This window comes from Rhinopithecus roxellana, chromosome 12 (genome assembly GCF_007565055.1).
Source record: "Rhinopithecus roxellana isolate Shanxi Qingling chromosome 12, ASM756505v1, whole genome shotgun sequence".
NCBI lineage: Eukaryota > Metazoa > Chordata > Mammalia > Primates > Cercopithecidae > Rhinopithecus > Rhinopithecus roxellana.
This window is the reverse complement of record NC_044560.1, coordinates 53,955,980-53,970,042: the sequence shown is the minus strand read 5'-3', so window position 1 is coordinate 53,970,042 and position 14,063 is coordinate 53,955,980. Positions and strand designations below refer to the sequence as shown.

The following is a 14,063-nucleotide window of genomic DNA, read 5'->3' as shown; positions in this document are numbered from 1 at the left end:
CCGAGGGGTGTGCTAGCAACATCAGCCTGTCCAGGTCTGGACCCCAACATCACCAACCTGTGACTCACTTCTGGGACTACACAGGCAGGGCTGGGAGGGTCCATTTTGACCAGTGAGGGGCCCTCAACACACACAGAGGCCTGCCCTGTGGAAATGAGTGGAGCCAAAAGCTCTGTGGCCTCTAGCTTCCAATTCATATCTGCCCCGAGCCCACAAGGGTGTGAAGAGGGCTGCCAGTGGCCTTTGGTCCCACCTACAGACTGAGCAGAGCAAAGTCTAAGGAAGTCTGCCTGGACCTTGTCTCAGCTCTGTAGCCTTGCACACACAGGCCTGGGCCCTCTCTGAGCTTTAGTTTCCTGGTGGAATATTTCTTCAGAGACAGAGTTTGGGGGCCAGGGCCCTGGGCCCTGCCACTGACCGGCTCTGTGACTTGGAGCCAGTGACTTCCTCTCTCTGGGCTTCAGATCCCTGCTGGACAGGCTGCTCCACCTTCTACCCTTGGGCTGGGAAGAGAGTTAGTCACCCCCAGCTCATTGGAGAATCTAGGCCATGCCAGTGGCAAAGTGGCCCCAGTCCCCGGGCTTGCTGGAGTAGCAGGAAAGGGCAAGAACAAAACCCAGACCCCAGCTGGGCCTGGAACTGGCTTCCCTTGGCCCACATGAACTTGTCAGGATCAAACCAGCCTGTGACATCGTCTACATGCTGCTCCTTCTGCCGGGATGCTGTTGTCCACACCTCAGATGTCCTCTCATGGAAGGATTTTTACACACACACACACACACACACACACACACACACACACACACACACACACACCTTCCTCTAGGCTCCCAAATCACCTGTCCACAAAAACGGCCTTCAGTAGCCACTTAACCTGCATGCTTAAGGCATTCAGTCCTCACAGAACTGTGAGTTAGGGATTATCAGCTCTCCTTAATGGAGTAAGGTTCAGAGAAGTTAGGTCACACATCTTCAGCCCCTCTCCGGGACCTCCACTGGTTGGGACAGTGACGCCGCTATCCGGGAGCACTTAAATGCTGGTCATTACCGCTGAGAACGCCATCCTTGCCAGGACCTGGGGTCCTGGAGGGCCAGGAGGGCATGCTCTCTGAGTGCTGAGAAAAAGCAGCTTCTGTCAAAGCAGTCCGCAGCAAACACCTCGGCAAGTGACTTTCCCCTCTCTGGGCCTCAGTTTCCCTTTCTATAAAATGGGGGGTGAATAGGACTGGGCTCGGGACTCCTAAACCCTGTGCGGCTGGGTGTTAATGGTTCGGAGTTTGTCTCCATTCCCAAGCCCGCCCTGAAGCGCTCGCGGGAGCGGGACGGCCCCCAGGACCCAGGGGTCCCATCCGCACCAAGGCATTCCGGTCAGCAGCAGCCCCGCCGCTCCCCGGGCCCCGCCGCGCTGGCAAACCCCAGTCCCCGCCAGCCCAATCGTGCTGGCGCTTTAAGGACGGGCGGGGCCGGCTGGGCGACAGCGCTGGACACCTGGAGCTGCCCGGAGCCCGGGCCACCCGGAGTCTCGGCGAGGACGCAGAGGGAGGTGGGGCTGGCGCGGTCACCACCGGAGTGGAGGGCGAGGCCCGGGTCCCGCGCGCCCCTGGGCGCCCCACGGCAGCCTCAGAGCCCCGCGGGGAGCGCGCAGCCCTCGGGGCGGGCGCGGGGGGTGAGGCCTGGCTCGTTCCCTGCTCACCGGGTGCGGGTGGCCCAGAGGGCGCGACTGGTGAGCCCCGGGCGGGCCCGGGATCCAGGCCTCGGTTTTGCGGGCTGGGGAGCAGGGCTCGGGGGCAGTGGCCAGGCACCCCCCCGCCCCCGCCCCTAACACCCGCACCTCCTGCAGACCCGAGGGTCGCCGCCGGCAGGGTCGCTCAGCCCTGGCGTCCTCCGCCACCACACCTTCACCCGCGCCCGGCTCCCCCCGCGCCTGGACAGCGCCTGCTGCCGGCCTCCCAATGGCCCTGCCCCAGGTGGGTGGAAACGGCCTTCTCCCTCCTTTGCAGGCACTCAGCCCCTTCTATCGTCGACCTTGCCCCGACCCCTTCCCCTAACCTCGGTCACGGTGGCTTGGTGGGCAGAGTGTGGACACCTGGGGCTCTGCCTGGGTTTTATCTTGCTGGGTGGCTTGAGGCCATGGCACTCAGGACCTTAATTGGGGATGGTTTGGGAAACTCTTGTTCGGACAGTTTGGTCTTTACACAAAGCGGCATCTAAAGTGCTCTTATTGGGGCCGGGTGCAGTGGCTCACACCTGTAATCCCAGCACTTTGGGAGGCTGAAGCAGGCTGATCACTTGAGATCAGAAGGTCGAGACCAGCCTGGGCAACATGGTGAAACCCTGTCTCTACTAAAAATACAAAAATTAGCCGGGCACGGTGGTGCCTGTAATCCTAGCTGCTTGGGAAGCTGAGGCAGGAGAATCACTTGAACTCAGGAGGCAGAGGGTGCAGTGAGCCGAGATGGCAGGACTGCACTCTAGCCTGGGTGACAGAGCAAGACAGAGTCTCAAAAAAAAAAAAAAAAAAAAAAAAAAAAAAAAGAAAGAAAAAGAAAAAGAAAAAAATAGTGCCCTTATTGGTATGGAGTAGGACATGGAGAATGGCATGGCGTTCTGTCCTGGCTTTGTGCGGAAGTGGGCACAGGAGGGAGGCTCTGTCCTCCGGACTCTCCTGACAGGAGCAGGGCCTTTCTACTATATTTTTACTGAGGATGCTGCCCCCATGCCAGGGGGCAGATAATAGAGTCAGACTGGCCCTGCCACCAGTTAGCAGATAGGGCAAGATGAAGGGCAGGGACAGGTACTGAGCACTGCTGTAGAAATAAAAATAATCATAATAAGAATAAATTTTATTTTAATATATCCTCATTCTCAGAAGCAATATGGTGTTATTGTGCCCATTTACAGGGGAGGGCACTAAGGCATGGAGAAGCTGGATCCTGCCAGTGTCAGAGCAGGGTGCATCCTCAGTCCAGCCTTGTGTCCCCATGCCTCACTTATAGCCTGCTGTCTTGCCATCTCATTTTCATTACCTGCTTTCCCCTTGCAGGCAGGGATTTGAACTCAGAGATGCTGGGCGGTCACAGAGCTAACAGGGAATGACCACTGTAGTCAGAGGGAGTGATCAGTGGAGCCATCTAATTCCGGGAAAGCCCTCCTCCGGCTGGAGGGAGGTGGGGGCAGCTGCAGTAGACAGCTTTCTGGGAAGGGGTGCAATGAGGGCCCTGGATGGAAGCAGAGGGCGCTCCAGGTGGAGGGAGCACAGGCCTAGTAGAGGGTCCAGATGAAAGGAGTTTGGGTGAGAACACCCTGCTGATAGTGACATCCCTGACCTACAATAATAAGGAAAACAACCACTGTGCAAAGGAACAGGCTGCCCTTCATCCAGTGGACATTGACCTTCTCAACCTCCCACTCCCCCAGGATGACAGGTTAGCATGTGCCCTGCCTGCTGTGGGGTTTCCACATGGAAGGAGCGAGACCCACACAGAAAATGACCCCGACCCCATGTGAGAACATGCAAAGGGCAGTTGCAGAGGCTAGTCTGAGGCCTGGGAGGAGTTAAGCTGGGAAGGAGGGCCACACATTCTAAAGAGTGAGAGCTGCCTGTGCCAAAGACAAATACATCTATTCGCAGCATGGTCCCAACTTTCTATACTAAAAGATACTGATAGACCTAGCTGTACACACACACAGGGATTTGACTCAGACTAGACTTGGGTCCAAATCCAGCAGTAACTCTAGTGGACAAATCGTCACCCTATTGTGGTCACCAATTGTGGAGAAATTGTCACCCTAGTGGCCACAGTGTCTTTAGGACACAGTGCTGTTGTGGGGATAAAGTGAAGGGGTACCTGTAAAGCGCTTGACATGGTGCCCAGCCTGGTAAATGCCCAGCCTGATAAATGCACAGCACACATCTGCTGCTGCCATCATCCTGTATGCAGGACAAGGGGGCAATGAACAGAAACAGCCACCTGGTGACTGTGCTCATCTCTGAGAGGCAAGATTAGTGGTGATTTGTATTTTGCTTTTTTTTTTTTTTTTTTTTTTTTTTGAGAAGGAGTCTCACTCTGTCACCCAGGCTGGAGTGCAGTGCAGTGGTGCGATCTCAGCTCACTGCAACCTCCACATCCCAGGTTCAAGTGATTCTCAAGCTACTCCCTAGTAGCTGGGACTACAGGTGCCCACCACCACGGCCGGCTAAGTTTTGTATTTCTAATAGAGACGGGCTTTCACCGTGTTGCCCAGGCTGGTCTTAAACTTCTGACCTCAGGTGATCCACCCGCCTCGGCCTCCCAAAGTGCTGGGATTACAGGTGTGAGCCACTGTGCCCAGCCTGTATTTTTTTTTTTAATTTTTATTCTCTTTTGTGGTTTTCTCCTTTTTCCATAATGAGCAGTGACTATTGTTTGATAGAAAGTAAAAAGCAGTGTAGGTTGCCCCATGCGGGCATGCCTAGGTGTGCGCTCCTCCAGTGCTGAGAACCATGCTGTACCTGGCTTTGGGCAAGGTCCTTCACCTTTTTGGGCTCACTCTCCTCATTTGTAAAATGGGGCTTTTCCTCTGGCCTGCCCCTGTAGGGAGGCAGGTGCAATGCTAGGTATAAAGGGCTGTTGAGTACCATAACATACATGCAGGGGTTACTGTTCTTGATTTGCTTGTGTGTTTTGTTTTTTGAATTTTTTCCCCACAAACAGGTTTCTTCTCTTGACAGCCTCTCCTAGCTCTTTGACTTTGGGGATGGGGGACCGGGGATAGTCCCTACATGAAAAGGCTTTGAGCTAGAGACAGGAGGCACTTGCGCCCTGGACAGATTCACAGGAAGAGAACTGCAGGTCATTTATCAATGGAATTTCTCTATATGCATCCAGAAGTCTAGGGGTGCAGAAAGATTGAGGTCCACTCCCAGAGCCCCCCTTTTACATGTATACATTCTGTCTCTCTCTCTCTCTTTCACACACACACACACACACACACACGTGTGTGTTTTTAAACACATTTGGTAACATTGCCTTTTGAAATGTAAAGTTTCACCTGCTACATCTTGAACATTTTCCATGCCCTTTAGCTCCCATGGGATCATGGCTTTAAGCGGCCACACAGCAGTATGTCATTTGGATATAGTGTCGTTGGCTGGGCAAGCCCCACTTGAAAGGGATTTGTGATCACTGAAGCCTCCCTTTAAGGTCTGTGGCCCCCGCTCCCTGCTTCACTGGCTCAGCCTCTGGAAGAGGAGACAGTGCTTCTGCAAATCCTCCTAGCAGCCTCCTAGAGAGCCTGCCTTTTATCTGATGAGGAAGCAGGCCCGGGGCAGGTGAGGGGCTTACCCCATGATACAGTTGTAGAGGGGGGACCAAAACCAGGACTGTCCTTCATGTCCCTGTGCTGTGGCAGCTGGAATCCTGCACTGCCTCCTCTCTCCTAGCTCTTTACAACTGAGGGTAGATTTTCACCCAACCAGCATTTATTTATCCAGCAACACTTTCTCTCAGTTCAGAGGATATATTGAGCAGTTATTATGTGCTAGGCACTGAGGGGATATAGTGGTAAACACGGCCAATATGGACCCTGCCCTCGGGGAGCTCACAGACCGCGGAGTGGGACAAGTGAAGCAGAAGTTAAGCACAGGTTTCTGCTGTGGCAAAGGTGGCCCAGGGCACTCAGGGGTTTAAAGTTAAAGTTTCTTCAGAGAAGGCTTTCCTGGTGAGGCTGAGCCTTGAGGGGAGCTAAGGGGAAGTTATAGGTACAAGGACTGGAAGGTACAATGGGCAGCCTAGAAATTGGCTTTGGGGACAACTCAGACCTAGGTTTCAGCCTCCTACGTCTATGTGATCCAGGGCCAGGACCCTTCCAAGTTTTTCCCCCTTGTGCATTCTTTTATTTAATTGAGACAACACTGTAGGCATAATTTAGTATACTAAGTTGAAAAAAGCAAGAAGTGATAAATGTTTCCTCTTCTTGTTAAACCTTTGTGCTGAGCTTGATTTTTTTTTAAAAAAAGGGCTAATATTAATTATTCATTCTAGAGATTATGCCATAGTTTACTCACCATTTCTTTATAATTGAACATTTTAGCACTTTCCAAAATTATGGCCATTATTAATAAGGCCACAGTGAACATATGTGTGTGTGTGTCTATGTGTGTGTGTGTCTATGTGTGTGTGTGTGTGTGTGACAGTCTCACTCTTTTGCCCAGGCTGGAGTGCATTGGTGCGATCTTGGCTCACTACAACCTCTGCCTCCCAGGTTCAAGTGATTCTTCTGCCTCAGCCTCCTGAGTAGCTGGGATTACAGGCGTGTGCTACCATGCTCAGCTAATTTTTGTATTTTTAGTAGAGATGGGGTTTCACCATGTTGGCCAGACTGGTCTCGAACTCCTGACCTCAGGTGAGCCGCCCACCTTGGCCTCCCAAAGTGCTGGGATTACAGGTGTGAGTCACCACGCCCAGCCCAGAGAACATCTTTTTCCACAAAGTTTTGCTCTGTGTTGTAAATTTCGGCCTCAGACTCTTCAATACCTCCTCTTTCATGCTTGTTCTGGGTCTCGGTATCTTCCTCTGTTCAATAACAGTGTCCATCTCACAAGATTGTGACCAGGTGAAGTCAGGCAGTGCATAACCAGCAAGCCCCAATCCTGGCAGGCCTGGAGGTTCCAACACGCCTTCACTTTCCTCTTTCCCAGCTTCCTGTGTGGTAGTCAGAGTGGGGAGTCTTCGACCCACCAGGCAGATGGGGCCCCTGAGGCCTAGAGGGAGGCCCTGAGTGAAAGTGGTCACACTTAACTGAGCTTCTGCGATGTCCCAGGCATGGTGCTGATACATGTTTACCTCTGACCTTCAAAATAGCCCAGCAAAGTCAGGGACATCATCTCCACTTCACAGATGAGGAAACTGAAGCCCAAAGGAGTTAAGTGACTTCTCCAAGGTTGTACAGTGACCTCAGGCAGCTGAGGATTAACACCTGGCCTCCAGCACCTTTCATACGGCCCATTTCCTCTTCTCTCTCCTTCTCTGTGTCCAGATGTGTGACGGGAGCCACATGGCCTCCACCCTCCGCTATTGCATGACGGTCAGTGGCACAGTGGTTCTGGTAGCTGGGACGCTCTGCTTTGCTTGGTGGAGCGAAGGGGATGCAAATACCCAGCCTGGCCAGCTGGCCCCACCCACGGAGCATCCGGTGCGCCAGGGCCCCAGCCCCCCGCTCAGGTCCATCAGCTTCGTCTGCTGCGGCGCAGGTGGCCTGCTACTGCTCATTGGCCTGCTGTGGTCCTTCAAGGCCAGCACCCGGGGGCCACCCCCATGGGACCTCTATCGCTTCTCCAGAGACCTGTATTACCTCACTGTGGAGTCCTCAGAGAAGGAGAGCTGCAGGTCAGCAGGGCAGGGTGGGGCAGCGGGTGGGGACCACAGGTAGGGGCCCAGTCACACCAGCCCACCAACCAGCATTTGTAATTCCAGCAAATTCTCATGGGGTTCCTCCTTTGGACCAGGCTTTGCCCTGTGCCCTGGGTACATGGAAGCTGATCAGTACAACCCTGAAGGAGTTTAAAGCCCCATGACAGAGGCTGATGATGACAAACCAGAGTAGGTAGTGCTGTGTGAGAGACGCATGTGTTCTAAAGACATGGAGAAATCCAGGAAGGCTTCCTGGAGGAGGTGGCAGCTGAGCTCAGCTTGGTATGGGACAGAATAGCAGAGGGTTAAAAGCCTAGACACAAAAGTCAGACCCACTGGGACCCTCTTCTGGTTCTATCACAAACTAGCAGTGGGACTTTGAGTAGATCATGCAATCCCCCTAAACTTTAACTTCGTCATTTGAAATAAAAAGGACTAATAACAACAGCAATAATAGCAAACTACAGTTTGCTACAGTACTAGCCATGTGCCAGGCACTGTTCAAAGTGCTATCCTATACTCCCTCAGCTGATCCTTACAGCAGTCCTCTGAAGTAGCTACTGTTAAGAATTCCATTTGTAGAGGAGGAAATGGAGGCATGGAGACACTAAGTAACTCAGTCAAGGACATCAGCTAGTGTGTGTCAGAGCCAGGACTTGAACCCAGGCAGTCTGGCCTCAGAGTCTATGCTCAACGCCCACTCCCTACTTCCGGTGACACTTGGGAAAATTAAATGAGATATGGATGGGGACAAAGTGTTGCATGAAGACAGCATCTCTCAACCTTCTGTTTTCATTATCGGTCTCCCCACCTTGCCTTGTGCCATCCTTCTTAGACTTTTTTTTTTTTTTCCAAATCCTCCTCCATGAAATTATAATACCCCAGATACACTGTGTATATGTTTATGTTCTATATGTATATGTGTGCTTTATACATAAAAAGAGTATTACCCTCCCCAAGAACAAGAACCAGTGTTTGTCCCGTTGAGAATGCATGCATTATGCATACCCTTTTATGTACTTATTTACTCAACAAAGTACAGAGTGTGCCTATGTGCCAGGGGCCTGTGTACATCACCTCCTGTCCTTCTTTCTATTGCCTCCAAGGTAAGAATGACTGTTGTGTCTGCAGAAAAGGAAGGGGAGGCATAGCTAGAAAGTGGCAGGAGCCTGCTGGCTGCACGGCTGGCATTCTTCCCGCCGCATCAGTCCTAAGCCCTGGATCCCTGTGTGTGAGGGGCTAAGCCAGACTGCTGTGAGCTGGCCTGGGACCTGGGACCTGATGCTCTTCTTCCCTGTGTTACGAGGGAAAGTGTTGTCCGAGTCAAAGAATGTAGGAGCATTCCCGCTACCAGTCTGTGCCTTCTTAAAGCTAGAGATGATGCAGTACAGTCGGCCCTTTCTATGGGTTCTGCATCCATGATTCAAGCAACCATGGATCCAAAATACTTGAAAAAAGAATTGTGTCTGTGCTGAACATGTACAAACTTTGATTTCTTCTCATCATTCCCTAAACAGTACAGCATAACAACTATTTACATAGCATTTACATAGTGTTAGATATTGCAGGGCCTTGGGGACTCTCCAGCCAAACCCTTCACTTCTCAGATGAGAGGCCTGAGTCTCAGAAGACCAAGTGACCTACCTGGTCATACAGTGAGTTAGTGGTCAGTTGGAACCAGGCCAGGACCCAGATGCTCTGGACCAGAGCCTGCTCCTCCCACCCAGCCGGATGTGAGTGCAGGGGGTGGGTGTTGCCTGTACACACAGCCATGTTGATGCAACAGGGTCTAGGCACAGCTGCGCCTGGCAGGTGGGGCCCCTTGGCCCTCACTCCCAGTGGGTCAGGGAGGAAGCCCACCGAGGAGGCCACAGGGTGATCCTAGCCCATCGAGCTCCAAGACCCAAGTCGTAGACTCAGAAACTGGGTGGCTGGGGGTCGAGGAGGCTGCTGCTGCTGGCAGTGCTCTTTCCTGTCCCGAGGCTGACCCAGCCCAGCCCTGCTGCCTGCAGAGCCCAGCACCTGGCCCCCGTGGGTGGCTACTCTGCTATTCTTGCTCCCAGGTACCTCGGTCTCTGGTGGTGCCCGCTGTGGGTAACTCCAGGTCAGAAACAAAGCCTTCCTGGGCTGATGGCTTGGGCAGGTCCCTTCCCCTCTTGGCCTCGGTTTCCCTGTTTATTCATCTACTTATTCTTTCATGCATGTACCTAATATTGATTGAGCACACGGAGGCATGCTGGGTCCTATTCAGAGAACTGACAGTGCCACAGCGGGCAAAACAGACAAAGCCCCTGCCCTCAGGAAGCTCATATCTTCAGTGTAAGTTCCCTTAGTGAGGATGACTGGATGTGGGGCCTCCAGTAGTCCCTGCTCTTTCTTTTAGAAGCTGTGTGTCCTTGAGGATGTTACTTAGACTCTCTGAGCTGTGTCTGACACCTCATCTCTCAGCTGGGGTGACAGACCTTTTCCCTATCATCGCTGTCAGGCTCAGATGAGATGAGAGTTAGGGAAGCGTACACGCTGTAGCTGGTACACACATCTGCTTTCTCTGCTATTCCTGTTTTAATTTGCAATGCACCCTCATGCCCACTAGATCTGAGCCTCAACTACTTACGAGGTAAGTGTAAGGATTGGGTCCATTTGACAGCTGAGAAAGCTGAGGTGAGGAGAGATGAGGTGGCTTGGGGGAGAGGTGTGATAGGTGGACTTAGCTTGAGCATTGCTGTCAGACGAAGCTGGGACTTTGCCACTTAGCCGACACATGGCCTTTACTCATCCATAAAATGGGTGTGGGCCTCTACCCCCCAGGGTCGTTGTGAATACGAAAGGAGATTAGAGAACTTAAGTGTTGGGCAAATTGTGTTTCATCCCTTGCCCCACTCCTCCTGGGTTTGCCTGACTCAGCTGAAGGGCAGTGGAGCTGGTGCCAGGCCCAGGTCTTCTGCCCCAACCAGGCTGCAAAGATTAGGGTGAGCCCTGGCCTCCATGGCACTTCCTGTGCAGGGAGACCACTGTGGCAGGACTGCCCCACACAGCTGCAGAGGCACCACATCCAGAGGCACCATGAATGGGGCCCGCTCCCAGAGGGGTGTGATGCGGCTGCCCTGCTCACTGAGTTCCTGGCATCCTCGACCGTGACCTTGGCGACTTGGAGCTGGGCGGGCCCAGCTGGCCACTAAGGTGGCAGAAGGTGGTGTGAGGGCCGCTTCACATCTGCCCTCTAAGCAAACTTCCTGCTGCGGGCAGAGCTCACTGGCACTTGTGCCCTGCCCTGCCAGATGTCACCTGGGGCGGCCTACCCAAAGCCTGTCTCACGTGTCCAGGGCTCTAAGCGGGGCCGAGGCATGTTTGGGAGGTGAGCAGACAGGAGCTGGGCCTCTGGAAGCTAATTACTCACTTTTCTGTGTGCTGTGAACCGTTTGTTTTTCATTTTTTTCTTCCCCTGAATCTGAAAGGGGAATTATTATCCTCATTTTACAGATGAGGAGAAAGAGGTTCAGAAAAGGTGTGAATGTGGTCCAGGTCACACAGCAATAGAACCCAACTTGCCTGCTTCCAGGGGCAATATTATCTATCCCACTCTCATCTGCAAGGATGCTGGGAGCTTAGAGGAGGGTGAGGACAGGCACCATCTCAGCTTCCCGGGCTGTGTTCCAGAGAAGGAATTGAGGTCTGTGAGAATTTGTGGAAGCACTGGACACGGAGTTCTATGTTTGGGACTCCTGGCTGGTGTCCCAGGGATTTCTGGCTGGTGCCCTGCCTTGTACTGACATACAGGCTGGGGTTCAAATCCAGGGTCCCATCAATCTGCTCTGTCACCCTGGTCTGTGATTGGGAGCGGTGAGCCTCCCAGCAGGCTGGAGGCTGACAGCAGTGGGCTGAGAAGACACATTGCCAGAGAAAGTCCAGGTCTCCAGTGGGTGTTGGGCGCTCACCTGAGGGGCAGCAGCAGGTTCCCAGCATGGGCCCCTCCATCAGCCCCTGGAGCTGAGTCCCATCTACTGCCTCTTCTGTTCCCCCGGCTGGCCTCTTGCCATTGGCCCCTCCTCGGTCCAGACAGTAGGACCACAGGTGTGGAATAAACTGCTTCCCAGCAGCTCCAAACCGAGGAGCCTGGCAAGTGACTCAGCCTCTCTGAGTCTTGTGGAGCCTGACATCTAGAGGCCTGTGATAAGCTTTGCTCCCCCACCCAGTCCCCATAGGAGCCCCTTGAGATTCTGTTCATAACCCCACTTACATGCCAGGCACTGAGTGCCGCACTGCGTGAGCCCATTTAACCTGCACTCTGTCCTGTGAGGCAGGTGCCACTATTGTTCCCCATTTTACAGGTGAGGAAACCAGGCCCCAGAATGGAATTACAGACCCCTGATCTCCCAGCAGGAATGTGTCCAAGCAGGGAGGTGAACCACCAGTGCCCAGACTCATAACCACCTTCAGTGTTGGAAGAGACTTTCAGGATCACCCCCAAAGCAGGAGCAGCCCACACCTAGGATCAGTGACATTCTCACCCTACTCCCCACTGTGTGTCCCAGGTGGGAAAGGGGCATTGGATCCCCAGAGATGACCCGCCAGGGCTCTGAGGGGGCCGACAGCTGGTCTCATTCCTATCAGCCTCAGGCTGGCGGGGGCGTGGGTGATCTGTCTCGGGGTCTGGCCTGCAGAACCTGGTCAGCGGAGCTGCAGAGAACCTGGTCTCTGCCTCAAGCCCCTGTGGGGTGGTTTAGTTGGCCAGGGGTGGGGACAAGAAAAGAGTCACAGGACAGTAAAGCTGTCCAGAGATAGAAGTGGTTGATCTGGTAAGTTGTAAGCTCTCCATCCCTGGAGGTATGCACATAAAGATAATCACTTGGCAGACATCATATCAAAATCTAAAGCATCCAGATGGGCAGAGGAATTGAGATCTCCCATTCCACCCTGAGCATCCCAATTCTGATCTGGTAAAGGATATTTCAATAGGTGGGAGTCTTTCTATGGACCACCATCACTCAGTCTTTCAACAAACACCCCTAAGTACCTACCGTCAGCCCCTGGACTCTCAGTCACTGCCCTAGGGCAGGACTTTCCCTGCAGAGAGGACTTAGGAGGCACCAGGAGGTGCTGGGGGCACATACAGGGAACTAACTCTATGGAGCAGGGAGGGGGTGGCGGGAAGGCTGAGGGCCGAAGGGGCTGGCTCATGCCAGGTTTCAACTGTGTGTATGGGGCCTTCGGGAGCCGCAAAGGCTTGGAGCAGGGTGTGAAGACTTCTCTGCCCCCAGCCTTTCTCATTGTCTCCCTGGCAGGCAGCAGGGTCTGACCCAGCTCCTGTTAACAGCCTCTCTTCTGTTCCCGCAGGACCCCCAAAGTGGTTGACATCCCCACTTATGAGGAAGCCGTGAGCTTCCCAGTGGCCGAGGGGCCCCCAACACCACCTGCATACCCTATGGAGGAAGTCCTGGAGCCAAGTGCACCAAAGGATGCCCTGCTCAGCACCCAGCCCCCCTGGCCTCCACCCAGCTACGAGAGCATCAGCCTTGCTCTTGATGCGGTTTCTGCAGAGACGACACTGAGCGCCACATGCTCCTGCTCAGGCCTGGTTCAGACTGCACGGGGAGAAAGCTAAAGGCTCCTAGTAGGCCCTGAATCCAGAGACAAAATTGCTGTGCCTTTTCCAGAGTCTCGTGCAGTGCCTGGGCCACGGTAGGCACTCAACAGATGTTCATTGTTGAAGGCTGTTCTATTTATCTATTGCTGTATAGCAAACCACCCCAAATTTAGTGGCTTAAAATAAATCCCATTTTATTGTGTCTCACAACTCTATGAGTTGCCTAGGTCCAGCTGGGGGTGTTCTGCCCTCTGTGGTATGGGTGAGGGCCGTCATCAGGGGCCCAGCTGGCCAGAACATCCTGGGTGGCACTCCTATGGCCAGTGTGAGTGCTGGCTGTCAGCTGGGAGATTGTGTGCAGGTGAGAAAACTGGGGCCCAGGGGCACACATCATATTTATAACCAGAAGAACATGGCCTCTGAATTCAGACCACCTATGTATAGGTTCCACAGGTACCTTTTTTTTTTTTTTTTTTTTTTTAGACAGGGTCTTGCTGTGTCACCCAGGCTGGAGTGCAGTGGCTCAATCATGACTTGCTGCAGCCTCTTTCTCCCAGGCTCAAGCGATCCTCCCACCTCAGTCTCCCAAGTAGCAGAAACCATAAGCATGCCCGACTAATTTTTAAAAATTTGTTGTAGAGAGGGAGCTTGCTCTGTTGCCCAGGTTGGTCTCGAACTCCCAGCCTCCTAAACTGTTAGGATTACAGATGTGAGCCACTGTGCCCAGTCTGCCATGTACCATCTTAGTGACTTGGACGAGTGACTTTTCCTCTCTCTGCCTCAGCCTCCTCATCTGTAAAATGGGAGTTAAGGATTCCCTCAAAGAGCTGATTTGTGAGGATTCAGTGAGATGATAGCAACTGACATGTGAGTTCACACTGATGCCGCCGTCAATGGCTCAGTGCTGAGGCACCAGATAATAAAGGCAGGTGTCTTAGCCCTGAGCCAGGTGCCCAGTACGTGTGCAGTAATTGTCAGTTTTATTAGTAGAGGTAGCCCTCCTCCACCAAGGGCAAATTCGGCCTCTGCTCCCATACCTCCTGTGACGGGAAGCGCACTACTTTTGCTCACTTTGCAGATGTGGCAGA

At 53.3% G+C, this 14,063-nt stretch overlaps 1 protein-coding gene across 2 annotated transcripts; it reads left to right on the top strand.

Annotated features, from left to right (window-relative positions):
• The first annotated feature begins 1,464 nt into the window (after window positions 1–1,464).
• Window positions 1,465–13,185, top strand: TMEM61 (transmembrane protein 61). 2 transcript variants are annotated; one of them, XM_030912897.1, is made up of 4 exons: window positions 1,465–1,543; window positions 1,841–1,967; window positions 7,018–7,367; window positions 12,726–13,185. In XM_030912897.1, the coding sequence occupies exons 2-4, from the start codon at window positions 1,953–1,955 to the stop codon at window positions 12,991–12,993; spliced, it is 633 nt and encodes a 210-aa protein (XP_030768757.1). In that variant the 5' UTR covers window positions 1,465–1,543; window positions 1,841–1,952; the 3' UTR covers window positions 12,994–13,185. The 2 variants fall into 2 exon arrangements, with proteins under 2 accessions (XP_030768757.1, XP_010370973.1); XM_010372671.2 differs by having other exon boundaries at window positions 1,494–1,723.
• Window positions 13,186–14,063: the final 878 nt, after the last annotated feature.